Raw genomic sequence first — 27,682 nt, 5'->3', positions numbered from 1 at the left:
TTAAAAAAAGTTTGCTTTTATTAGCATTTTTTGAGAATCAATTTTAGGATTAAAAACAGGCAACTATCAATATTCTAACTGATACTGTTGCTTCTATACATTTTTGGCTTTCCTTTTTTTAAAGTATTGTAGGTTTAAAAAGTATCATATTTGTGTGTCTTCTCAATTGCTTGGCAAATTTGTATCCTAAGTATTGTAGAACCGGGATTGGGTTTGAGTTGCTCTATCTCCTTTTAGTATATTGATTACTATTCCGTGAATTTTGTAAATTAAATATTTAAAAATATGTTTTTTAGGCCAACACTGCACGTATAAGTTGTACATCAGCAGCTAAAAGGTTTTATTATAATTAATGCACCACATAATTATATTAAAATAGTCGTTTTAAATTGAGAAATCGATTCCAAATTGAATTGTCACCCCAATAGTTCGGAATTGAATCGTGAGCTGCCCAAAGATTCCCACCTCCATTCAATTTCCTATTACACCAATAAAAACATTAACAAACAAGACAGGTAGCAATAGAGTTAAAAAATATACTCACCATTTATTATTCTCAATTTGATTTTTTTTGTCTCTTAAATCAGGCAAATATTCCCATCTTGTGTTGGAAACATGCATCACACCTGACAGGTTTTTTTTTGTTTTGTTTTTTTACAGTTGGGCTCTATGTAAAGCACAAGAAAATGAACACATTAGACAGATGATTACTTTTCATGCAATGCCTGCAATCTTTTTTTTACCACCTGCATATTGTTAACATCCCAATATATGTCTTTCAGTATTAATCAACACATGAATGTTAAGGGAACATGTTTTATTGCTATACGGATTGTGGGGCATTTTGAACGTGGTAAAGATTCAACAAACAGAAAAACGTCAATTACATTAAAATTTGTTTTTGGAAAAATACCATTTCATTGCTTGAGGAATGAGGGGGAAAAGGAATGGTTTGATATATTTTAAATAAAGTTGCACAATTAATCTATCACAGATTTCCGGACAAATAATTCAGTTATTTTTCAGAGCTTTTTTTTTTTTTTTTTTTCCTTTAACATGTTTCTTTTGTTTAAGGTCAAATTACTGATGAAGGTATTGTGAGCATGCAAGACAGGGAGCACTATGAAAAACAAACTAGTACTGTGAAAGTGGTGTTAAGAGAGTGTGACCATGCAACAGGACTATGACATACACCAATGGGCAGTTAAGGCATGTGCATGTTCTAAGAGGCAGAAGACCAGGTTAAAACTAAACAAAAAAGAAAAAAAACAGGATGAAGACAATGAAGAATGCCCTCTTCCTGTTTATATTTCAATCCCCAACTGAGCTGAAGGTCCCAAATGAAATGTAAAACCCTCGCTTTGTTGATCTTTTGGCACTGTGTCCTTTCTTGGCAATTTGTTTAGAAGACTCCAAGTCAAGGAAGCTGTCAGGAAATGAGGACTGACAAACTGATACAGGAGCCACTTTAGAAGGCTTTCTTCTCTAGCCAGTCCAAAATGGCCTGGATCCTTTGTACAGCCTCCTTCCGGGCTTGACGGACAATTTCAAGTCCCTGAGTCTCCACAGAGTCTAGCTCCAGCAGCTCTTTGGTCAGAAGTTCCTCCAGGTACCTATAGCTCCTGTCTGTTTTTTTGCCCACAAACTCATCGACGTCTTCCTGAAGTAGAAGCACTCTAAACATTACTTGTTGGACCCGAGCTAAACTGGGGTTGTCGCTCAGGGGCTGAGGCCCAGCGTTGGCTGGAGCTTGAGATTGGTTCGGCGCGGGGGATGGATACTCGTTTTGTGAGGGATTGGGATCACTTCTCCCTGTTATGTTGTATATCTGTGGGGGTGAACTGATTTCTGACGGTTTCCCAATGCGATTTGGGGATAATGTCAGCCTGGGCTTTGGTCCAACTTGTGTAGCACGCTGGTGCTGCTGGTCCTGCAACGCCAAAACACAAAACAGTTTATTACACATTTTACAAACATTGCACTTCCTTACTGAAAACTTGAAATTATTGAAATCATTACTTGTCAGATCTTCACCAAGTTTGTTGGCGTATTGGTTGATCCAACAAACTACAGAAAATCCTAAATAAATTCTAACAAATACACCCAAGTTTTTTACCAATCACTGATGTTTGTTGTATTATGAGTCATTCCACCCCAGAAAAATACCGGTTTAAATAGGTTGGTAGGTAGGTAGGTAGGTAGGTAGGTCTTTATTGTCATTGCACAAGTACAACGGAACTTTGTTTTCAGCACAAACCCGTTCAAGATTAGATAAACAGTGTACAGGGTTACAGAACAGGCATGCTGATGGGTCGCCACAAGGCGCTGTCACGCCAAATTTCTTCCCCCTACAACCCCCCCCCCCCCCCCCATTTACTTCCGGGGTCATTTCCTCTTACTTATGTCATTTCCTCTTACGTCATTGACAGCGATCGATAGAATCCAAATCTCCTGAAAATGGTGGTGTCACTGAATGACATTTGTCTTTATCTTTCCCAGGGGACTTATGTCAAACACCAGCAGGCTTCGAAAAATTCCAGGCGGAGTGTTAGGGAACATTTCAGGCGAGAGGTTAGGGCCGCAGCTGGGAACTTCTGTCTTCGTGGTAACGTGCAAAAAATATTAATTCATATTTAATACTGTTAAATGTCTGTACTTTAAATCAACATTATTTTTAAAACCATTTCACTAATATTAATTAATATATAATACTGTTAAATGTCTGTACTTTAAATCAACATTATTGTTAAAACCCATCCATCCATCCATCCATCCATCTTCTTCCGCTTATCCGAGGTCGGGTCGCGGGGGCAGCAGCCTAAGCAAGGAAGCCCAGACTTCCCTCTCCCCAGCCACTTCGTCCAGCTCTTCCTGTGGGACCCCGAGGCGTTCCCAGGCCAGCCGGGAGACATAGTCTTCCCAACGTGTCCTGGGTCTTCCCCGCGGCCTCCTACCGGTCGGACGTGCCCTAAACACCTCCCTAGGGAGGCGTTCGGGTGGCATCCTGACCAGATGCCCGAACCACCTCATCTGGCTCCTCTCGATGTGGAGGAGCAGCGGCTTTACTTTGAGCTCCCCCCGGATGGCAGAGCTTCTCACCCTATCTCTAAGGGAGAGCCCCGCCACCCGGCGGAGGAAACTCATTTCGGCCACTTGTACCCGTGATCTTGTCCTTTCGGTCATAACCCAAAGCTCATGACCATAGGTGAGGATTGTTAAAACCATTTCACTAATATTAATTAATATATAATACTGTTAAATGTCTGTACTTTAAATCAACATTATTGTTAAAACCATTTCACTAATATTAATTAATATATAATACTGTTAAATGTCTGTACTTTAAATCAACATTATTGTTAAAACAATTTCACTAATATTAATTAATATATAATACTGTTAAATGTCTGTACTTTAAATCAACATTATTGTTGAAACCATTTCACTACAAAGTAAGAGGAAATGACGTAAGAGGAAATGACCCCGGAAGTAAATGGGGGGATTGTAGGGGGAGGAAATTTGGCGTGACAGCGCCCCATAAAAGATGGGAAAAAGGTCAACGCTGGGGGAGGATGAGTAAGAAAATACAATTTAGACTGGGCTCCTAAGGGGGCCCAGTCTGGAGAGGGAAAAAAACCTCCATATACATATTACAACATCTCGAGACTAGCAACAGAGGGGAGGGAGTGGAGGCCACGGTGGCAGGCTGCAGCTCTTCAGGCGCTGCCCAGCCGTCCATCACCCCTAAGGGATACGCGTCAATGGCGTTGGATGTGGGTGTAGGGTATGTGTGTGTGGCGTATATGTGTGTGTGTGTGTGTGTGTAAGCCTGCCGCGTGTCTCTACTCCGCGGCCTTGATGTCGTGCAGTCGCTAGTCCAAAGTCAACAACAACGGGTGTGTGTCCATGAGAGACAAGAAGGGAGTTTGTTGTGTCTTTGCCACACTGTCCTTTGGGAGAGTCTCGAAGCCAGGGAAACAATCCAAGTTAGAATGTTTTGTAAACGAGTGAGAAAAAAAAAAGTGCTTTTCACTCTAAATCAGTGGTTCTTAACCTTGTTGGAGGTACCGAACCCCACCAGTTTCATAAGCACATTCACCGAACCCTTCTTTAGTGAAAAATAAAATGTTTTTTTTCAAATTCAAGACTAAGTTATATGTTTTTGGTAACACTTTAGTATGGGGAACATATACTAAGTAACAAAGACTTAATTTAAAAGGGTTAGGGCCCGGGTTAGGGTTATAATAAGGCCATGCCGAATAAGGCATTAATAAGTACTTAATAATGACTAGTTAAGAGCCAATATGTTACTAATTTGCATGTTAATAAGCAACTAATTAATGGTGAATATGTTCCCCATACTTAAGTGTTACCATGTTTTTTTTACTGGTGCACAAAATGAACCGTGCATAAACGTCACCTTGTTCAAAGAACAAAACCAACACAGTGCATAAACTCACAACAAATTACACACCTGCAAATCAGTCTGACTTCTACTGTTGCCGTATCCGTAATACGCCGATAGGGAGAAGTTTTTATTTACACGATGAGTCGGGTGTGTTTTGACCTCCGCCGAACCCCTGAGGCCGACTCACCGAACCCCTAGGGTTCGATCGAACCCAGGTTAAGAACCACTGCTCTAAATTGTCTATGATTGATCCTCAAAATTCATCCTGCGGGACAGTCTGATGTTATCCAAATCACAAGAGTACAAATACATAAATACCATCCGAAAATGAATGATGACATTCAAGCTTATGTTGACTCGATGAGTGTAGTTTTTTTATCCGTACCTTGTGCAGTCCTATTGTATTATTTGGCATATTTATTCTCTTTCTTGTCCTCTGTTGGCCAGCACTCACACTGCGCAGCACCTAGTTCTATTTGTTCCATTTATTACTATTGTGCAAGGTAGTGGTTACCGTTCATAACTAGCAGGCGGAACAACCGTATTGATGATATGTCATGTTCAGGTTGACCAACCCTGCATTTGTAGGTTGCCGAGCACCAGGGAAGGGTACCAAATATAAGCATGGTAAGCACCAACACTTCTTAAACAGGCCGCACCAGGGTTGGGGTGGCCTACATATATAATTTTTTGTCTAGTAGATTTGTATCCAACATTGGATATTGTCTATCAGCCCTTAATATATGAATTTATTTAATTCACATTTGAACAAACTTCTCACTGTTTAAGTTTATTTCAAATATGCATACAGTTGCAATGTGATACACATCACATTTTTCCATTTACACATTACAACATGTCCGAAGAGTAGGAAGAAGCAGCGCTTTTATTTATACCTACTGTATTTTGCGGACTATAAGTCGCAGTTTTTTTTCATAGTTTGGCCGAGGGTGCGACTTATACTCAGGAGCGACTTATGTGTGAAATTATTAACACATTACCGTAAAATATCAAATAATATTATTTAGCTCATTCACGTAAGAGACTAGACGTATAAGATTTCATGGGATTTAGCGATTAGGAGTGACAGATTGTTTGGTAAACGTATAGCATGTTCTATATGTTATAGTTATTTGAATGACTCTTACCATAATATGTTACGTTAACATACCAGGCACGTTCTCAGTTGGTTATTTATGCCTCATATTGTTGCATTTTGTCATTTCCCTGCCTTCTCTTTTTTGTTGTCTGTTTTCTTTCTTCAGTCAATTAGTCCCCAGCGAGACACACCTGCAACTAATCTCCACCCAGTAGTATACAAGCTCGTCACCGACAGCTGGTCCCTGCCGATTATTGTCTACTGCACCTTCCACGTGCATACGCATGATTCAAGTCGTCCTGCCTGGTATGTTGTCTTTTCTTGTTATCTAAATTCCTCACCTCTTTTTATTTGCCTTCTAGCCTTCCTGAGGTGAAGAGGATCTTGTTGGACCTTTTGTAGAGCTCAGTGCGCCCTGGCCTTTTCTCCCTGCCGACCACTGAAGGACCTGCTTTTGTTTATATATATTCATGGTGTGCATTTTTTGCCCCATCTCCTTTTGTTACACTTTTTGGACTCGTATTAAATTGTTAAACATATTGTAAATCAGCCTTGCCTCCAGTTTCTGCATCCTGGGATCATCTCCTTGATTAAATCCTAACAAAATAATCGGCCATATCATGGATCCCGCAGAGACTGACCCGGTAAAGAGGGCGCTACAACAACAGGCTAATCGACTGGGACAACAGGAGGAACAGTTTGGCGTTCTTGGGGCTTGTGTCAACGCCATGGCGGAACGCCAAGACGCCCGTCTTGACGCATTGGAGAGACAACTAGGAAGCGTACTCACCGCACTGCAGGCGATGACTTCCCCTACGGCCGACCCATCAATCCAGCAGAGACGTCCACTTCCCGCAGATGTTCCGTTGCCTAGCGACACTCCTCCTGCCCCTTGTCCCCCACTCTCCAAGCCTGAGCGCTTCTCCGGCGAGTCAGGTGACGTGCGCCCCTTCCTCACCCAGTGTGAAGTTTATTTTGAACTATTACCCGCGTCCTTTCACACTGAAAGAGCTCGCGTGGCTTTCGTTATGTCCCATATGAGTGGTCGGGCTTCCGCTTGGGCCACCGCAGAATGGGGGCGTCAATCTCCCGTGTGTGCCTCCTACGCCGCGTTTTCCAAAGCCATGGAAAACATCTTTCAACGCGAGATGCCAGGACGGGAGGCAGCACGATCATTACTACGTCTGCAGCAAGGTCAGCGCAGCGTCACAGACTTCGCCATCGAATTTAGAAGGCTGGCTGCTGAAAGCGGATGGCCCACTTCCGCATTGGTGGACGTCTTCTCCCTCGGCTTGGCCGATCGAATCCGGAAGCAGATGATCCCGCTCAAGACTCCTGATAACCTCGATGAGCTCATCGCTTTGGCGGTGGAAATTGAAAATCGCCTCATAGACTGGGAGAGAGAGAAACTTAGACGGCAAGGACCGCGCACCTCGACATATAGTGGGCGTGGCCAGGGAGCTCATCCAGCTACGTCTGCCCCGATACCCATTGTCGATGCTGGGCCGATATCATGGGAAGATGAACCAATGCAGCTTGGAGGGAATCGTCTCACTCAAGCTGAGAGGGATCGTCGCCGTAGACTTCATCTTTGCCTATATTGCGGAGAGGCTGAGCATCGCGTCACCCACTGTCCTCATCGTCCTGCCCACCGTCGCACTCAAGCTTCTCCTCCTCGTCACACTCAAGCTTCTCCTCCTCGTCGCACTCAAGCTCCACCTCCTCGTCGTACTCTAGTTTCTCCTCCTCGTCGCACTCAAGCTCCACCCCCTCGCCGCACCCCAGCTGCACATCCTCCAGCGACCGATCCGGCTCCTCTACTGCCATCTTCAGGTCAGACACTGTCAAGGCTTCAACTCACTGGCGTGCTCTCCTGGGATAAGCATCAAAGTTTGGACATTATGGCTCTAATTGACTCAGGTTCTGATGACAATTTTATTGATGATTCTGTCATTAAGCGTTTTTCTATACCCGTTGTTAGATTACACAGACCTAGAACAGTCCAATCCCTCGACGGTGGCCACCTGGCGAGCGTCACCCATCAGACCCAGCCGCTAATTCTTAAATTATCTGGTAACCATTTTGAGACTATCAATTTTCTCGTCATTCCCTCTCGTTCGGCTCCTGTTGTGCTTGGGCTTACCTGGCTAGCTAAACATAATCCCCATATTGACTGGGCCAAGACTTTTATTATTAATTGGGGGTTTTCTGTCCGCTTGCCCTCGCACAGGTCCCGCACGTGTTGTAACCCAGGAGGTCATTGATTTGTCGGTCGTGCCAACTGCTTACCACGTCCTTAAGGAAGTCTTTAGCAAGGACCGCGCGTTGTCGTTACCTCCACACCGTCCCTATGATTGCTGCATTAATATCCTCCCTGGTTCCACACTCCCTTCATCGCGTCTTTATAACATTTCTAAGCATGAAAGAGATGCACTAGAGGAATATATTACCACGTCACTCGCATCTGGTCTCATTCGTCCCTCCAACTCACCTCTAGCCGCCGGTTTTTTCTTTGTGGAGAAGAAGGATAAGACACTCCGTCCCTGCATCGATTACCGCGCCCTTAATATTATTACTGTTAAAAATAAATATCCTCTCCCGCTTCTCAACTCCACTTTCAACCCATTATACACTGCTAGATACTTCACCAAACTGGACCTCCGCAACGCATATCATTTAATTAGAATTAAGCAAGGAGACGAATGGAAGACTGCATTTAACACTCCACTTGGACATTTCGAATATCAGGTCATGCCTTTTGGCCTCACCAACGCACCGGCCGTTTTTCAAAGGTTAATTAATGATGTTTTGCGCGACATGCTTGACCGCTTTGTGGTCGTCTACTTGGACGATATCCTCGTTTTCTCTCCTACTCTCGAACTTCATGTCCAGCATGTTCGCTTGGTTCTCCAACGCCTTCTTGAGAATCGTCTTTATGTCAAAGCCGAGAAGTGCGTGTTTCACTCAGAGTCAGTTCAATTCTTGGGTTTTATTGTGGAAAGGGGTCAACTCCGAGCGGATCCCGCGAAGATAAAGTCGGTGGTTGATTGGCCCACACCCACTTCTAGAAAACACCTCCAGAGGTTTCTAGGTTTTGCTAATTTTTATCGCCGTTTTATCCGCAATTTTAGTCAGGTAGCTGAACCATTAACCAGACTTACTTCCACCAAACTACCCTTTTTGTGGACTTCTGAGACACAAATTTCATTTAATAAACTTAAGTTGCTGTTTACTTCTGCACCAGTACTTGTTCACCCTAACGTTTCCTCTCAATTTTTTGTTGAGGTTGACGCGTCCGACTCCGGCGTGGGAGCTGTTCTCTCCCAGCGCTCCACCTCCGACCAGAGGCTGCACCCCTGTGCCTTCTTCTCACGCCGCCTGACTCCTGCGGAACGCAACTATGACATTGGCAATAGAGAGCTACTCGCCGTGGTATTAGCGCTGCAAGAATGGAGGCACTGGCTGGAGGGCTCGGAGACCCCATTTGTGGTGTACACGGACCACAAAAATCTGGCCTACATTCGCACGGCCCAACGGCTCAACCCAAGACAAGCTAGGTGGGCACTATTCCTTGCCCGATTCAACTTCACCATGACCTTCCGCCCCGGTTCCCAGAATGGTAAACCAGACGCCTTATCTAGGATGTATGCCTGCCCGGAGGAAGAGGTAAAGACCGAGACCATCATCCCTCCATCACAAGTGCTGGGAGCGCTACAGTGGGACATTCGAGGTTCGCGTGACAGAGGGACTCAAGAACATTTCCTCTCCCAAGAACTGTCCTCAGGGGCGCTTGTTCGTGATCCCAGAGCTCCGTCCGGAAGTTTTGAACTCCAAGGTCGCCTGCCACCCAGGTATTAACCGTACTACCTTTCTCCTATCCCAGCGCTTCTGGTGGCCAACTTTCAGAGCTGACGTTTCAGAATTCGTATCCGCCTGTTCCACCTGTGCACGCAATAAAGCTTCACATCGGGCACCTGCAGGTCTCCTGCGGCCACTTCCCATCCCTTCCCGCCCGTGGTCCCATGTGGCCTTGGATTTCGTCACAGGACTTCCACCATCTAAGGGCAACACCGTTATTTTAACTTTGGTGGACCGCTTTTCAAAGATGGCCCATTTCATCGCTCTTCCCAAGTTGCCCTCAGCACTCGAGACTGCTGATTTGCTGGTACGCCACGTGCTTCGGCTACATGGAATCCCGATGGATGTGGTCTCGGACAGAGGGCCACAATTTTCCTCTGCGGTTTGGAAGGCCTTCTGTAAGTCGTTGGGAGCATCACCGAGCCTTTCTTCTGGTTACCACCCGCAGACTAATGGACAGACTGAGCGCACCAACCAGGATCTGGAAGCTGCCATCCGCTGCGTTTTCCACCAGCAGCCGGCCTCCTGGGCGCTTGGTCTACCTTGGATCGAGTATGCCCACAATACACTCGTAAGCTCTGCTACAGGCATGTCTCCATTTCACTCCGCCTACGGGTACCAACCTCCTGCTTTTCCCTCCCTGGAAGCAGAGATCTCCGTCCCATCTGTGGCTGCCCACCTGCACCGTGCACGGCAAGCCTGGCAGAATACCCGGTCTGCACTGTCACGCACCTCGGAGCGCAACTAGCGTCTCGCTAACCGCCATCGCAGCACAGCACCAGATTACAGGCCCGGTCAGAAAGTATGGCTGTCTTCTCGTGACTTACCTCTCCAGGTGGTATCTAAGAAACTGCAACCACGATATATTGGGCCGTACCCCATTGAGCGAGTCATCAATCCCGCAGTTGTTCAACTATGCCTTCCGGACTCTCTCAAAATACATCCCTCTTTCCACGTCTCTCTACTCAAACCTGTGTCCTCCAGTCCCTTGAGTCCTCCAGAGGTGCCTCCTCCACCTCCCAGACTTATTGATGGCCACCAAGCGTTCACAGTCAAGGCCATTCTCGACGTGAGGAGAAGGGGCAGGGGTTTCCAGTACCTGGTCGACTGGGAGGGTTACAGCCCCGAGGACCGATCTTGGGTCCCGCGTTCCCTTATACTAGACCCTTCACTTTTACCTGCATTTTATGACCGTTTTCCGGAGAAGCCAGGTAAGCCGCCAGGTGGCGTCCATTAAGGGGGGGAGTACTGTTGCATTTTGTCATTTCCCTGCCTTCTCTTTTTTGTTGTCTGTTTTCTTTCTTCAGTCAATTAGTCCCCAGCGAGACACACCTGCAACTAATCTCCACCCAGTAGTATATAAGCTCGTCACCGACAGCTGGTCCCTGCCGATTATTGTCTACTGCACCTTCCACGTGCATACGCATGATTCAAGTCGTCCTGCCTGGTATGTTGTCTTTTCTTGTTATCTAAATTCCTCACCTCTTTTTATTTGCCTTCTAGCCTTCCTGAGGTGAAGAGGATCTTGTTGGACCTTTTGTAGAGCTCAGTGCGCCCTGGCCTTTTCTCCCTGCCGACCACTGAAGGACCTGCTTTTGTTTATATGTATTCATGGTGTGCATTTTTTGCCCCATCTCCTTTTGTTACACTTTTTGGACTCGTATTAAATTGTTAAACATATTGTAAATCAGCCTTGCCTCCAGTTTCTGCATCCTGGGATCATCTCCTTGATTAAATCCTAACACATATAACGTACACTTATTCAGCCTGTTGTTCACTATTCTTTATTTATTTTAAATTGCCTTTCAAATGTCTATTCTTGGTGTTGGGTTTTATCAAATACATTTCCCCCAAAAATGCGACTTGTACTCCAGTGCGACTTTTCATGTTTTTTTCCTTCTTTGTTATGCATTTTCGGCAGGTGCGACTTATACTCCGGAAAATACGGTATATCTTTTCCACTTCATAGCAATTACTAACACGTTTGTTCACAATTTAAATCAATGAATAATAAATAATACATTTCCCACAAATAAATAGTGAAGTAAGTTGTGATTCACATAATGAGATGAATAAGATTATTTCATTTTCAATAAGTTGATCAGGATTCTTCTTCTTTGTAAACACTGAGTTTGAACAGTTTATTAAACCGGATCATATTAGTACATTGTTTGAATTCTTTGCTTAATCCATTTCATAATTTAATTCCACATATTGATATATTAAAAAGGTCTTAAGTGTTGTACATGCTTACAAATGTTTTAAGTTAGATTTTGCACGAAGGTTATATTTATCCTCTTTTGTTGAGAAGAATTCTTAGGGAGCAGGTTATAGTTTGCATGTGCACCAAATTCTTGAATTTCAATATTATGGATTCCCTTCCGCCCGATTGTAGCTGAGATAGGCTCCAGCGCCCCCCGCGACCCCAAAGGGAATAAGCGGTAGAAAATGGATGGATGGATGGGTTTGAATGTTCCCTATATCCAACATTATGTATAATTCTTATTGACCTTTTTTGTAACACAGTTAGTGAATGAAGTGTACTTTTGTAGTTATTTCCCCATATTTCCACACAATAACAAGATGCAAACATTAACATTAAGTATTAGTTAGGCCTGGGCCGAAAACAAATTTCGCAAGTTAATAAATTGTCCCGCAAATTATTGCTGATAAACAATATTTTTCTCAGCATTATTTTGAGACCAAAGTAACCACTTGTGTAATCATAATATAATAAATAAATGATAAATGGGTTGTACTTTATAGCGCTTTTCTACCTTCAAGGTACTCAAAGCGCTTTGACACTACTTCCACATTTACCCATTCACACACACATTCACACACTGATGGAGGGAGCTGCCATGCAAGGTGCTAACCAGCAGCCATCAGGAGCAAGGGTGAAGTGTCTTGCTCAGGACACAACGGACATGACGAGGTTGGTACTAGGTGGGGATTGAACCAGGGACCCTCGGGTTGCGCACGGCCATTCTTCCACTGCCCCACGCCGTCCCTTATAAATATATATATAAAATCATCATAATAATTAAAGTAACCCTTTCAAACATAATAAATATATTCTTCATTAGTATTTTGACCATAATACTAATTGGAAGGTCAATAAATTAAATATTCTTAAAAAGTAAAAAAAAAAATATATATATATATATATATATATATATATATATATATATTCTCATTCTCTGTGAGCAAAAAATTGCTCTTCAAATAATATTGAACATCTTAAAGTGCAGTTTTTTCCCCCCCGAGTTGGAAAAAGTGGGTCGAGTGGTTTCTTTTTGTTGCCATCACTTTCCATCAAATGCGGCTCATTCGGTTTGTAGTTTGTAGCTGAAATATTCCCACATTGGACATTTGACTTTGCAATAATTTTTTTTCCTCCTAATTTTTGTTACCTTGTGGTGCTTTTCACTAGCAAGTAGCTGTCCGTGCATCCTGTGTGTGTAAGCTAGCGGCCCCGCCTTCATCCAAAGAAACAAAGATAACAGGAGGGTTCACTCTGTTCATTTCATTCTGCTATTGACCAAACACGCTCAGGTACTAAAAGTGATGCACAGGGCGAACCCTCTTGCACCCTGTTTGGAAGTGAGAGACGACAGACACGGCAATTAATCAATGCCAGCAAAATTATCGAGTTAATCTTTTTTTTTAGACCTACTATTAAGACACTAACAGAAAAAAGTATTTTCACCTCAGGTCACAAGCTTTGAGTCATGAACAAATCTCAGATGACTAAAGCAGCAATGGGTAGGGATGATGTTTGATAAGAAATTATCGAGTTCGAGCCTATTATCGAATCCTCTTATCGAACCGATTCCTTATTGATTCTCTTATCGAGTCCAGATAGATTGTTGTATATGAAAAAAAACACAAAATTTGGTTGAACAAATCACTTCACATTCTCTACTGCTCGCTACTATAGTATTACCATATCTGAGTTATTGTGCAGAAATGTGGGGAAATAACTACAAATGTGCGCTACATTCGTTAACCGTGTTACAAAAAAGATCAATTAGACTGATACATAATGTTGGATATAGAGAACATACAAACACTTTATTTATTGAGTCAAAAATATTAAAGTTAGATGATTTGATGTGGAATTAAATGATGGAATGGATTAAGTAAAGAAGTTAAACATTGTACTGATATGATCCAGTTTAAGAGGTTGTTCAAATGAATAGTGCTTACAAAGTACAAAGAAGAATTATGAGAAATACTTTCAACCTTATTGAAAATAACATATTCTTCATCTCAGTATATTAATAATGACTGAATTAATTAATTACATATTACAAAGCTGTTGTATATACTCATTCACAGATATTTTATTATAAAAAGGTCAGTAAATGATGTACCGTATTTCCCGGAGTATAAGTCGCACCTGAGTATAAGTCGCACCTGCTGAAAATGCATAATAAAGAAGGAAAAAAACATATATAAATTGCACTGGAGCCCGGCCAAACTATGAAAAAAACTGCGACTTATAGTCCAGAAAATACGGTATATATTTGTCGGATCATGTTCTGTTTAGTTATGTTCTGTTAGTTTTGGACTTCCTTAGTTGTTTTGTGCACTTCGGGGGTTGGTTTTAGTCACCATGGTTACTTATGATTTTCACCTGCCTTGTACGCGCACCTGTTGCTCATCAGAGACTCTATTTAAGCCTGCATTTTCCGGTCACTCGTCGTGGCTACATTGTTTGCATTTGCAACAGTTACGTTGGCATTCTGGTTTTCGAGCTCATGATTCCTGTGCTAAGTTACCTTAGCTCCTAGTTTTCCTGTGCTAAGTAAGTTTTTGCTTTAGCTTCTCGTGCGAACGGCACGCTTTCCTTTTGTTTCGTTCCTGTGTGTTGTAATGTGTATGATTTATGAGAAATAAATCATCTCCTACCTGCACGATTTCGTCCGGAGCCGTCAGTTTTGCGTCTGGGGAGAACGAACCGTAGCACGCTGCACCCCACCGTGACAAATGACTGAGCTACGTGACGTCATTTCTTGTGATGTCCTACGGGGCATTTCTTGTCGGGACGGGATTCGTTCCAAGGGATTCGAATAAAGAACCAACTCTTTTTCTTTACTATAGTGGTCTCGATAACGGGTACCGGTTCTCAAAAAGGGATTCGAGTCCGAGGTCTCGGTTCTTTCCTTATCGAACAACCGGGAAAACCGGGTTCGAGCATCATCCTAGCAATGGGTCTACAAAATCGTTCCCCTATGCCGTTTTGTATGTAAAAAAAGATTATATTCCCCTTCCATCATACCTTAGGTTGATAAGGTGGCGGTGCACCAGTTCCAGTCCCCGGCCACGCTGGAGGGTGTAGTGGACGAACAGGATTTCCATAATGGTTCGGAGGAGGCTGTTGGCCTGGCTGCCACTGCTGTTGTGAGGGCGTATATGCACCAGAATGTGCCCAAGCTTCTGCCTGAGAGTTAGGATGCAGAGACTGGCCAGAGGGATAAAGGTTGTTTGGAGGAATTGCATGACCACCTTCACTGTAGTGAGAATATGGTCCTTGAGGATATCCAGGACCCTGAGCACAGAAAGACGACACACAAATTTGAAACCAACATAAAAAATTGTATAAGAAAAAGAGGAAAAAAAACATCCAAAGTCTGTTGGACCTTAGTGTGAGTTCAAATGTTCTTACCCCTTGACAATGTATGCCAGGATAATGATGGTTTTGGGAGTGTGGCTGTGCAGCTGGTCCACTGCTTTGCTCTGCTGGACAGTTCTGGTTGGGGTAAGGAGCGGGGGGTGCTCTCTGAGGGTCAGCACAGTAGAAAGGGTTGGATAGGTGGAAACCACTAGCTGGATACTGACTCTGTGCTGGGCTGTAGATGGCATGTCCATTCGGATATCCTGCAGGCAGTACCTTTTAAAAGGAAAACATAATAATTAGGATATTCATAGAGATGTCCGATAATATCAGCAGGCCGATAAATGCGTTAAAATGTAATATCGGAAATTATCGGTATTGTTTTGTTTTTTATCATCGGCATCGGTATTTTTTATTTTTTATTAAATCAACATAAAAAAACACAAGATACACTTACAATTAGTGCACCAACCCAAAAAACCTCCCTTCCCCATTTACACTCATTCACACAAAAGGGTTGTTTCTTTCTGTTATTAATATTCTGGTTCCTACATTATATATCAATATATATCAATACAGTCTGCAAGGGATACAGTCCGTAAGCACACATGATTGTGCGTGCTGCTGGTCCACTAATAGTACTAACCTTTAACAGTTAATTTTACAAATTTTCATTAATTACTAGTTTCTATGTAACTGTTTTTATATTGTTTTACTTTCTTTTTTATTCAAGAAAATGTTTTTAATTTATTTATCTTATTTTATTAATTTTTTTTTAAAAAGTACCTTATCTTCACCATACCTGGTTGTCCAAATTAGGCATAATAATGTGTTAATTCCACGACTGTATATATCGGTTGATATCGGTATTGGTTGATATCGGTATCGGTAATTAAAGAGTTGGACAATATCGGATATCGGCAAAAAGCCATTATCGGACATCCCTAGATATTCAGTATAGCCACACCTCATTTGCCTGTTTTGCATAAAACACGTAATGGGCTTTATGTTCAAATGACACCCTCTGAAATTGCTGTGGAACTTACATGGTCCCACGTAGTCTTTGACAGACATCCATATTGTTTGAATATCAAACTGGATCTTATAGTACCGTATTTTTCGGAGTATAAGTCGCACCGGAGTATAAATCGCACCTGCCAAAAATGCATAACAAAGAAGGAAAAAAACATATACAAGTCGCACTGGAGTACAAGTCTCATTTTTTGGGGAAATTTATTTGATAAAACCCAACACCAAGAATAGACATTTGAAAGGCAATTTAAAATAAATGAAGAATAGTGAACAACAGGCTGAATAAGTGTACGTTATATGAGGCATAAATAACCAACTGAGAACGTGCCTGGTATGTTAACGTAACATATTATGGTAAGAGTCATTCAAATAACTATAACATATAGAACATGCTATACGTTTACCAAACAATCTGTCACTCCTAATCGCTAAATCCCATGAAACCTTATACGTCTAGTCTCTTACGTGAATGAGCTAAATAATATTGTTTGATATTTTACGGTAATGTCTTAATAATTTCACACATAAGTCGCTCCTGAGTATAAGTCGCACCCTCGGCCAAACTATGAAAAAAACTGCGACTTATAGTCCGAAAAATACGGTAATCTAATACTGTAATGTAATGCTATTATCATTTACTAATGTCTAAAACAGAAAAGCACAACATCAAATTATACCTACAAAATGAACACTGACTCACTATAGGTGCAAGCCAGACAAAATGAGAATAGCTTGGTTTGATGTGTGGGTGACAGGCGTAACACGTTTTTACCGCCAAGGACAAATTGCGGTAACATCGTTGTGGCTTGTGCAGCTCTTTGAGACAGCTGTGATTAAGGGCTATATAAATAAACTTTGATTTATTGATTAATGATCTTCAATGTCGTTGTGAAAAATGTTGTGGATAGTTGCTTGTCGATTTTCTTCCAGAAACAACACTCAAATGGTTAGGCTCATTACTATTGGAAGAGACAATGTGACGGTATTGCATAAGGCTATAACAATCCATTGATTAAATCGATTAATTTGAGTACAAAAAAAGTTTCGATTTGTATTTTGATGATTTGTTTAATGAGTTAAATTGTAGCGTCCCGGAAGAGTTAGTGCTGCAAGGGGTTCTGGGTATTTGTTCTGTTGTGTTTATGTGTTACCGTGCGGATGTTCTCCCGAAATGTGTTTGTCATTCTTGTTTGGTGTGGGTTCACAGTGTGGCGCATATTTGCAACAGTGTTAAAGTTGTTTATACGGCCACCCTCAGTGTGACCTGTATGGCTGTTGACCAAGTATGCTTTGCGTTCACTTACGTGTGTGAAAAGCCTTAGATATTATGAGATTGGGCTGGCATGCAAAGGCAGTGCCTTTACGGTTTATTGGCGCTCTGTACTTCTCTACGTCGCAGCGTTTTAAAAAGTCATACATTTTACTATTTGAAACCGATACCGATAATTTCCGATATTACATTTTAAACCATTTATCGGCCGATAATATTGGCAGTCCGATATTATCGGACATCTCTACCTGAGACTTTACCTATATCTGTGTTTAGGGGGATATCATTTGTCACCTTGACCAGTGCTGTTTCAGTGCTGTGGTGGGGCCTAAAGCCTGATTGGAAAGTAACACTAAGCTGTTGCACAACTTTTTCGAGGAGTTCGCCCAAACATGGCAGGTTTAATATGGGCCGGTAGTTGTTCAGTACCGTGGCATCAGGTCTACTCTTCTTTAAGAGGGGCTTAATGACAGCAATTTATAAGGTTTATATAAGTGCTGAAAGCACCTACCCCTGCAAAAAGGATTGTGTTTAAAAGACTCCTGCACTTTTGGCTCTATAGTCATTGGAATTGTGAAGTGTACCTGTGGATTATACGGTGGCTGGCCTTCAGATCCAGAGGGATAGGTAGTTGCATAGTGTCCGGTGGAATGGGACTGGGGGTACCAGTAGTGTGAAGGGTAGCCTGGATACTGTGGAGTGTCCTGAGAACGCACAATAACACAAGCAATATGTTTAGGTACTACATTGATTGATTGATTGAGACTTTTATTAGTAGATTGCACTAGGGATGTCCCGATCCGATATTTGGATCGGATCGGCCGCCAATGATGTCAAAAAATGCGTATCGGCAAGGCATGGGAAAATGCCGATCCAGATCCAGTTTAAAAAAAAACTCTGGTCCGTGTTTTCCAACGCACCGATTTAAATAATACATTCCACTTTTCTGCTGCTCCGTAATTTCCGTTCCGCATTTTCCAGCACACCTTCAACACATCCACAGGTCTGTGGATTCTCACGCAGTTGCTTTTAGCTGCTGGCATTACACGACAGGCTCTTCTCACTCTTTCCTGTGTCTCCCTCTCACAGACAGCAAGCGCACCTTCTTACACACGTCACATAATACATCACACACGTATACGTCCTCTCCCAGCAGAGACGTAGCAGCATGGCTAACGTTAGCTGTGATGCTAGCGCAGCCGTGCGAGCAACCTTCCTTCTACGGTGTGCGCCTGTGCAATTGCGCGCTGCTCAGCGTCCTTTGCGCATAGCAATTATATGGCACGCACAAAATCAAATAGAAAATAAGCGCATAACAATTTTCGACACACGGACACGACAGAGAAAACAGTTTTCGTCATCATTGTTCAAATATTGTAACGTCTGTCGAGACGCTTATCTCCATTCGGTGCCACACGCCCACACCATCAAAATGCCGAGGCAAACATTTCCAGATCAACACCGTCTGAAAAATTAGTGATTTTTTTAGTTGTGATTTCCTTCTCTGCATGAAAGTTTAAAAGTAGCATATATTAATGCAGTATGAAGAAGAATGTTTTAATGTAGACATGCAAGCCTTGAAAGAAAATTTAGAAAATCAAGACTACATTTCCTGCAAATGGGTGCATTTCTACCCTATATTTTAACTTTAGATTTATTCTCATATCAAACTCTTTTGGCTGTCTTTTTGACACTTACATCCAACGCTCCCCTCCACACCCTGGATTATAAATAATGTAAATAATTTAATGTGATTATCTTGTGTGATGACTGTATTATGATGATAGTATATATCTGATAGTATATATCTGTATCATGAATCATGGACCCCGACTTAAACAAGTTGAAAAACTTATTCGGGTGTTACCATTTAGTGGTCAATTGTATGTGCAACCTACTAATAAAAGTCTCAATCAATCAATCAAAACACATAGAATCATCATACTGCTGTGATTATATGCATCAAGTGTTCATTCAAGGCTAAGGCAAAATATCGAGATATATATCGTGTATCGCAATATGGCCTTAAAATATCGCAATATTAAAAAAAGGCCATATCGCTCAGCCCTAGTTCAATGATGCCATTTCTGTTTGTCATGTATAATTTTGTCTATTTTGTGTTTATCCTTGAATAAACAGGTCAGTTTCTTGTTACCAACCATTGTGTATTATTCAAACTCCCTTAATTCAGCTGGCTAGTTGTTATCAAGAGTACTAAAACCCTTTTCAACATGATTCTGACAACTAAGTAGGCTAAATAACTTTAAACTTTAATACATGCTCGGATAGGCCAGTATCGGTATCGGTATCGGATCGGAAGTGCAAAAACAATATCGGTATCGGATCGGAAGTGCAAAAACCTGGATCAGGACATCCCTAATGCACTGCATATATTTGCTGTGCGCAGAGGACGCATGAGCAGTGCGCAATTGCGCAGGCGCGCACCTTAGAGGGAACGTTCATATGTTGTCAATATTCAGGGTTTTATCGTTCATAGAAAAATTGAAAAATTCCGTTTTCAAGACGGTCTGTCATAACATTTTTAGCATTCAATCAGACTTTATTGTGAGGTTTTCTATTAGTTTTCCTAAGAATAGATATACCGGCCCCCAGACACATTTTTTTTCTCTAAATTTGGCCCCCGAGTCAAAATAATTGCCCAGGCCTGATCTACAGAGTGTAGCTTGGCCGTACAGAGACCATTAGACACCATTAGCATCAGAAATCCGTCCGTTTTTCAGCTCCCAGGTAAACATTTGTAGCAATGTCGTCACGTAAAGCTAAACGCTGCAAACTAAGCTCAACGAGCAGAGGGCGCTAGCTATTACATAACATCAGCTAGCGCCTTAGCCACTCATGGACAGAGCTTTACGCTGTTGGGCTGGATTAGAGTCTATAGTCCATTTTGTGCGGACATAAACATCTTACAGGCTAAATGAAGGCAATGTGGAAATGGTTCGATTTCACTCACCATGTTCTTATGGCAGTTTCCAGAGGTTACGATCAAGTTGCAAGTCAAGGAAGGGCCAGGCGGGTTTCACTGTATTTTGACGGAGATGACTCAACCCGCTTAAACGCACTCCTTGGCCGTCGCCATGCTTATTGACTACTGCCCAAATTGTTATAACGGCAGCCTGGAGGATACTTGACACCCGCGGTGTTCGCGTTGTTTTCCAGAAGGAGAGCTTAACACTTGGTCGAATTTCAGGAAATGATTGAATGGCTACGAGCTCGCCTTAGCTTGCACTGTGTTCATTGTGGAGATCGCGAATGGCGGCTGAGATGGCTCACTCTGACGTTTTTGAAGACACGCTCCATCGTAACAAAATGTGTATATACGTCTTATTTTTGTTTCTCAAAACTAGTAGCACTGTATATGTGTGTATATATGTACATATATTAGATAGTATTTCCTTAAAACTTAGGCTAAATACCAACACGTTTGAAAAAAATAGGCACGTTATCATTATTTCACTATATGCAATCTTTGTTTTCCCAGTGACGCGCCATAACTACTTTGAATATTCATTTATTATTTAATAAATAATAAATGCATAATAAGAAAAGAGCTATAAGGATTATTCATAAAGTAGATTAATTAGAACACACTAACATATTATTTATTGATTCTGGTTTATTGAAACTACAGGAGCTAGTAAAGTTACAGACATTATGTGTTATGTTTAAGGCTAATAGTAAAACATTACCAGCAAATTTACAAAAAAATGTTTGTCATCACTTCTGAGAATGAAAAGCGTAGAACAGTGGTTCTTAACCTTGTTGGAGGTACCGAACCCCACCAGTTTCCTATGCGCATTCACCGAACCCTTCTTTAGTGAAAAATAATATATATATACATACTTGCCAACCTTGAGACCTCCGATTTCGGGAGGTGGGGGGGTGGTTGGGGGCGTGGCTAAGAGGGGAGGAGTATATTTACAGCTAGAATTGACCAAGTCAAGTATTTCATATATATATATATATATATATATATATATATATATATATATATATATATATATATGTCTTAATAAGGTTATCCAAAAAATAGTGCTCGATACCGTAGTAGAGCGCAATATATGTATGTGTGGGAAATAAAATCACAAGACTATTTCATCTCTACAGGCCTGTTTCAACAAGCGCAGCGAAATTGTAACTGCTGTTACAATTTCGCTGCACTTGTTGAAACAGGCCTGTAGAGATGAAATAGTCTTGTGATTTTTTTCCCCACACATACATATATATATATATATGTATATATATATATATATATATATATATATATATATATATATATATATATATATATATATATATATATATATATATATATACATACACATATGTCAAGTATTTCATATATATATATATATATATATATATAAGAAATACTTGACTTTCAGTGAATTCTAGCTATAAATATATATTTATTTTATTATATATATATATATATGTATATATATATGTATATATATAAGAAATACTTGACTTTCAGTAAATTCTAGCTATAAATATATATTTCTTTTATTGTATGTATATATATATATATATATATATATATATATATATATATATATAAGAAATACTTGAATTTCAGTGTTCATTTATTTACACATATACTTGTTGAGTTAAGGGTTGAATTGTCCATCCTTGTTCTATTCTCTGTCACTATTTTTCTAACCATGCTGAACATGATGATGCATTGCTGTGTGGCACGCACAAACGTGCTTTCATCAAATGCACTAGATGGCAGTATTGTCCTGTTTAAGAGTGTCACAACATTGCCGTTTACGGCAGACGAACTGCTTTAGGGTAGACCAAAACGTGACTGCTGAGTCCGCCTGAATTTCGGTAGATTTTCGGGAGATCATTTGTCCCGGGAGGTTTTCGGGAGAGGTGCTGAATTTCGGGAGTCTCCCGGAAAATCTGGGAGGGTTGGCAAGTATGTATATATATTTTTTTCAAATTCATGAAAAAGTCATATGTTTTTTTATTGGTGCACAAAATGAACCGTGCATGAACATCACCTTGTTCAAAGAACAAAACCAACACAGTGCATGAACTCACAACAAATTACACACCTTACACACATTACCATGAATTGATTAACGTGGACCCCGACTTAAACACGTTGAAAAACTTATTCGGGTGTTATGTTTACAATTGACCATTTAGTGGTCAATTGTACGGAATATGTACTGTACTGTGTAAACTGTACTGTTTCATATAATGTGTTCTCTTCCTTTGCAGTCTGCTAGTAAAAGTTTCAATCGATCAATCAAAAAACCTGCGAATCAGATGGAAAATTAGAGGGAACATTGTTTGTGGGTATACATAATACGCTGATAGGCAGAAGTTTTTATTTACACGATAAGTCGGATGTGTCTGTACCTCCGTGGCGGAGGCTCCAGCGAACCCCTAGGGTTCGATCGAACCCAGGTTAAGAACCACTGGCATAGAAGAAAAGGTCATTTCAAACATCAGTATTCAAGGACAACTTTAAAACATATGTATGTATCGGTGGTGGGGGTTAAACTATGGAATTCTCTTTACAATGAGATAAAAGACTGTAAAAATATATTCCAATTGAAAAAAATATGTAAAGACAGAACAATAAGATCATATGGACAGCCATAAGTGTTTACATTTTGCTTAATATTTATTCATTTACTTGTTTTTTTGTCTGTTTTTTTATTTGTTTTGTATCATCCCATGAGGTGTATATTACTTTTTTTTGTTCCGTTTGTACTTCATGAAGTTTTGCACTTGTTGTGTTTTTTTTGTTTGTTTTCATTATATTTGGATATATTTGTTTGGTTTGTATGATATCCATTGAATAAGACTATGTATTATGTTGAAGGGGGCAGGAAAATATAAGATTTTTTTTCATCCCGCTCCTTCTCAGGCATTGGTGTGTAAATGTGTGTTTAGTTTCTGAGGTTTCATTGTCTATCGATCAAAGATGCACATCAATGAAGGAGATAAATACAAAAATGAAGAAATGAAATGAAAATCAGGCAACAATAATGCCTACATTAAACCGGTCCCTGTTTAATGTAGGCATTATTTTTCACGGACCGGCCTTCCATGTGTGGCAGATAAATATAGCAAATAAGTGCATGAAAAATGAATGCATGAAAAAAATCATTAGTGGAATTAGTGGGATCCCCTGGCCTTTTTCCTTTGCAAAAAAGCTCTCCATTGACTTTTGTTTTTTTACTCGTTTTTGCTCGTAGTAGGGTTTTTTTGGCTTTAGTATCTGATGGGTTATAGGTGATACATCACATCCAAGGACAAAAGCATGGATATACTGTATAATCCATCCATCCATCCATTTTCTACCACTTGTCCCTTTCGGGATCGCGGGGGGTGCTGGAGCCTATCTCAGCTGCATTCGGGCAGCCACCAAGTCGCCACCTCATCGCAGGGCCAATCAAGCTAGAAATACTTGCCATTAGTTCCAGTATATTTCTGTGGATTTTTATTTCCATTTTTATTTGCAATATTTATGGACGGGTGTAATAACACACAACTCACATAATGAGTTTTCTGTTGTGAATGTGTCAAGGGTAGATATGCATTCTACTGAGGTGGCAAATCATGATGCGTTCAGTCGATCGCAGCATCAAGCAAACAATCTGAAAATTCCCGTCGTATCAATTCCTAGATATGGTCGAAACTATTTAAAGTGCACTACGTATAATAAACGCAACATTATTAATATTGCTACTACGGATAATTTAAACAAAAACTCGTCAAAACAGCCCAATACTTATAATATGGGCTTTTTAAACATAAGATCATTGTCTCCCAAAACGTTATTAGTTAATGAGGTCATTAGAGACAACAATCTTAACGTCATTGGTCTTAGCGAAACCTGGCTCAAACCAGACGATTTTTTTGCGCTAAATGAGGCATCTCCTCCTAACGATACGAATGCGCATATTGCCCGTCCCCTTAAAAGGGGTGGTGGGGTCGCACTAATATACAATGACAACTTTAACCTTACCCCTAACCTAAATAATAAATACAAATCATTTGAGGTGCTTACTATAAGGTCTGTCGCACCGCTGCCTCTCGATATGGCTGTTATCTACCGCCCCCCAGGGCCCTACTCGGACTTTATCAATGAATTCTCAGAGTTCGTTGCTGATCTAATGACGCACGCAGACAATATAATCATAATGGGGGACTTTAATATCCATATGAATACCCCATCGGACCCTCAGTGCGTGGCGCTCCAGACTATAATTGATAGCTGTGGTCTTACACAAATAATAAATGAACCTACGCATCGCAACGGTAATACGATAGATCTAGTGCTGGTCAGGGGTGTCACCATCTCCAAAGTTATGGTACTCCCGTATACTAAAGTAATGTCCGATCATTACCTTATAAAATTCGAAGTTCTGACTCATTGTCAACAAACTAATAATAATAATAACTGCTATAGCAGCCGCAACATTAATGCCGCCACAACGATGACTCTTGCTGACCTACTGCCTTCGGTAATGGCACCATTCCCAAATTATGTCGGCTCTATTGATAACCTAACTAACAACTTTGACAATGCCCTGCGCAAAACCATTGATAGTATAGCATCGCTAAAACAAAAAAGGGCCCCTAAAAGGCGCACCCCATGGTTTACAGAAGAAACCAGAGCTCATAAATTATCATGTAGAAAGTTGGAACGCAAATGGCGCGCGACCAAGCTTGAGGTTTTCCATCAAGCATGGAGTGATAGTTTAATATCGTATAAACGCATGCTTACCTTAGCTAAAGCTAAATATTGCTCAAATCTCATCCGCCTCAACAAAAACGACCCTAAATTTTTGTTTAGTACAGTAGCATCGCTAACCCAACAAGGGACTCCTCCCAATAGCTCCACCCACTCGGCAGATTACTTTATGAATTTCTTTAATAAGAAAATTGAACTCATTAGAAAGGAGATTAAAGACAACGCATCCCAGCTACAACTGGGTTCTATTAACACAGATACAACTGTATCTACGACGGATACTGCAATACAAAATAGTCTCTCTCTTTTTGATGAAATAACATTAGAGGAACTATTACGGCGTGTAAGTGGGATAAAACAAACAACATGTTTACTTGACCCACTTCCTGGGAAACTTATCAAGGAGCTTTTTGTATTATTAGGTCCATCAGTGCTAAATATTATAAACTTATCACTTTCCTCTGGCACTGTTCCCCTAGCATTCAAGAAAGCGGTTATTCATCCTCTGCTCAAAAGACCTAACCTTGATCCTGACCTCATGGTAAACTACCGACCGGTGTCCCACCTTCCCTTTATTTCGAAAATCCTCGAAAAAATTGTCGCACAGCAGCTAAATGAACACTTAGTGTCTAACAATCTCTGTGAACCTTTTCAATCCGGTTTCAGGGCAAATCACTCTACGGAGACAGCCCTCGCAAAAATGACTAATGATCTACTGCTAACGATGGATTCTGATGCGTCATCTATGTTGCTGCTTCTTGATCTTAGCGCTGCTTTCGATACCGTCGATCATAATATTTTATTAGAGCGTATCAAAACACGTATTGGTATGTCAGATTTAGCTTTGTCGTGGTTTAACTCTTATCTTACTGACAGGATGCAGTGCGTGCGTCTCCCATATAAATGTGACCTCGGACTATGTTAAGGTAACGTGCGGAGTTCCTCAGGGTTCGGTTCTTGGCCCTGCACACTTTAGTATTTCATCATACGCAAATACGGTGTTAGCTTTCCTTGTTATGCTGATGACACCCAACTCTACATGCCCCTAAAGCTGACCAACACGCCGGATTGTAGTCAGCTGGAGGCGTGTCTTAATGAAATTAAACAATGGATGTCCGCTAACTTCTTGCAACTCAACGCCAAAAAAACGGAAATGCTGATTATCGGTCCTGCTAAACACCGACATTTATTTAATAATACCACCTTAACATTTGACAACCAAACATTTACACAAAACGAATCAGTAAAGAATCTGGGTATTATCTTCGACCCAACTCTCTCGTTTGAATCACACATTAAGAGTGTTACTAAAACGGCCTTCTTTCATCTCCGTAATATCGCTAAAATTCGTTCTATTTTATCCACTAGCGACGCTGAGATCATTATTCATGCGTTCGTTACGTCTCGTCTCGACTACTGTAACGTATTATTTTCGGGTCTCCCTATGTCTAGCATTAAAAGACTACAATTGGTACAAAATGCGGCTGCTAGACTTTTGACAAGAACAAGAAAGTTTGATCATATTACGCCTATACTGGCTCACCTGCACTGGCTTCCTGTGCACTTAAGATGTCACTTTAAGGTTTTACTACTTACGTATAAAATACTACACGGTCTAGCTCCGTCCTATCTTGTCGATTGCATTGTACCATATGTCCCGGCAAGAAATCTACGTTCAAAGAACTCCGGCTTATTAGTGATTCCCAGAGCCCAAAAAAAGTCTGCGGGCTAGAGAGCGTTTTCTATTCGGGCTCCAGTACTATGGAATGCCCTCCCGGTAACAATTAGAGATGCTACCTCAGTAGAAGCATTTAAGTCCCATCTTAAAACTCATTTGTATACTCTAGCCTTTAAATAGCCCCACTGTTAGACCAGTTGATCTGCCGTTTCTTTTCTTTTCTCCTCTGCTCCCCTCTTCCTTGTGGAGGGTGGGGGGGCACAGGTCCGGTGGCCATGGATGAAGTGCTGGCTGTCCAGAGTCGGGACCCGGGGTGGACCGCTCGCCTGTGCATCGGCTGGGAACATCTCTGCGCTGCTGACCCGTCTCCGCTCGGGATGGTGTCCTGCTGGCCCCACTATGGACTGGACTCTTACTATTATGTTGGATCCACTATGGACTGGACTCTCACAATATTATGTCAGACCCACTCGACATCCATTGCTTTCGGTCTCCCCTAGAGGGGGGGGGTTACCCACATATGCGGTCCTCTCCAAGGTTTCTCATAGTCATTCACATCGACGTCCCACTGGGGTGAGTTTTTCCTTGCCCTTATGTGGGCTTTGTACCGAGGATGTCGTTGTGGCTTGTGCAGCCCTTTGAGACACTTGTGATTTAGGGCTATATAAATAAACATTGATTGATTGATTGATTGAATATTTCATACGTAGATTCAAGATTCAAGATTGTTTACTGTCATATGCACAGTTAAACAGACAGTTTGCCGTACAAGGAAAATCTTACTTTGCTAGTCCACCCTTCAACAAGTAGTACTTAGCTAAAATAAAAATAAAAATAAAAATAAAAATGTATATACAAGGCACAGTAAGTAACATTACATTATTGCACATTCTGATTGACAGTCAACAGTATAAATATGGAGGTGACCTTGTCACAGCAGCAGTTAAAGTGTATTTAGTGATCAAAGGTGAAAAGTGTC

At 41.3% G+C, this 27,682-nt stretch overlaps 1 protein-coding gene across 1 annotated transcript; it reads right to left on the bottom strand.

Moving 5' to 3' along the window:
• Nucleotides 1-81: 81 nt before the first annotated feature.
• bag4 (BCL2 associated athanogene 4) lies at nucleotides 82-20,563 on the bottom strand. The gene is made up of 5 exons (XM_061986179.1): nucleotides 20,259-20,563; nucleotides 17,872-17,991; nucleotides 15,037-15,261; nucleotides 14,650-14,919; nucleotides 82-1,930 (listed from the first exon to the last, which is right to left on the bottom strand). The coding sequence occupies exons 1-5, from the start codon at nucleotides 20,259-20,261 to the stop codon at nucleotides 1,469-1,471; spliced, it is 1,080 nt and encodes a 359-aa protein (XP_061842163.1). The 5' UTR covers nucleotides 20,262-20,563; the 3' UTR covers nucleotides 82-1,468.
• Nucleotides 20,564-27,682: the final 7,119 nt, after the last annotated feature.

Source organism: Nerophis lumbriciformis, linkage group LG12, assembly GCF_033978685.3.
Source record: "Nerophis lumbriciformis linkage group LG12, RoL_Nlum_v2.1, whole genome shotgun sequence".
Lineage (NCBI taxonomy): Eukaryota > Metazoa > Chordata > Actinopteri > Syngnathiformes > Syngnathidae > Nerophis > Nerophis lumbriciformis.
The sequence above is the reverse complement of the archived record's forward strand: the minus strand, read 5'-3'. Positions and strand labels throughout refer to the sequence as shown.

Excerpts from the sequence above, each read along its gene's own strand:
- bag4 (XM_061986179.1), bottom strand. Across the intron at positions 15,262-17,871 it reads AGCCACCGTATAATCCACAG|GTACTGCCTGCAGGATATCC; the intron begins GTACACTTCACA and ends TCCTTTTAAAAG. Across the intron at positions 14,920-15,036 it reads CTGGCATACATTGTCAAGGG|GGTCCTGGATATCCTCAAGG; the intron begins GTAAGAACATTT and ends TTCTGTGCTCAG.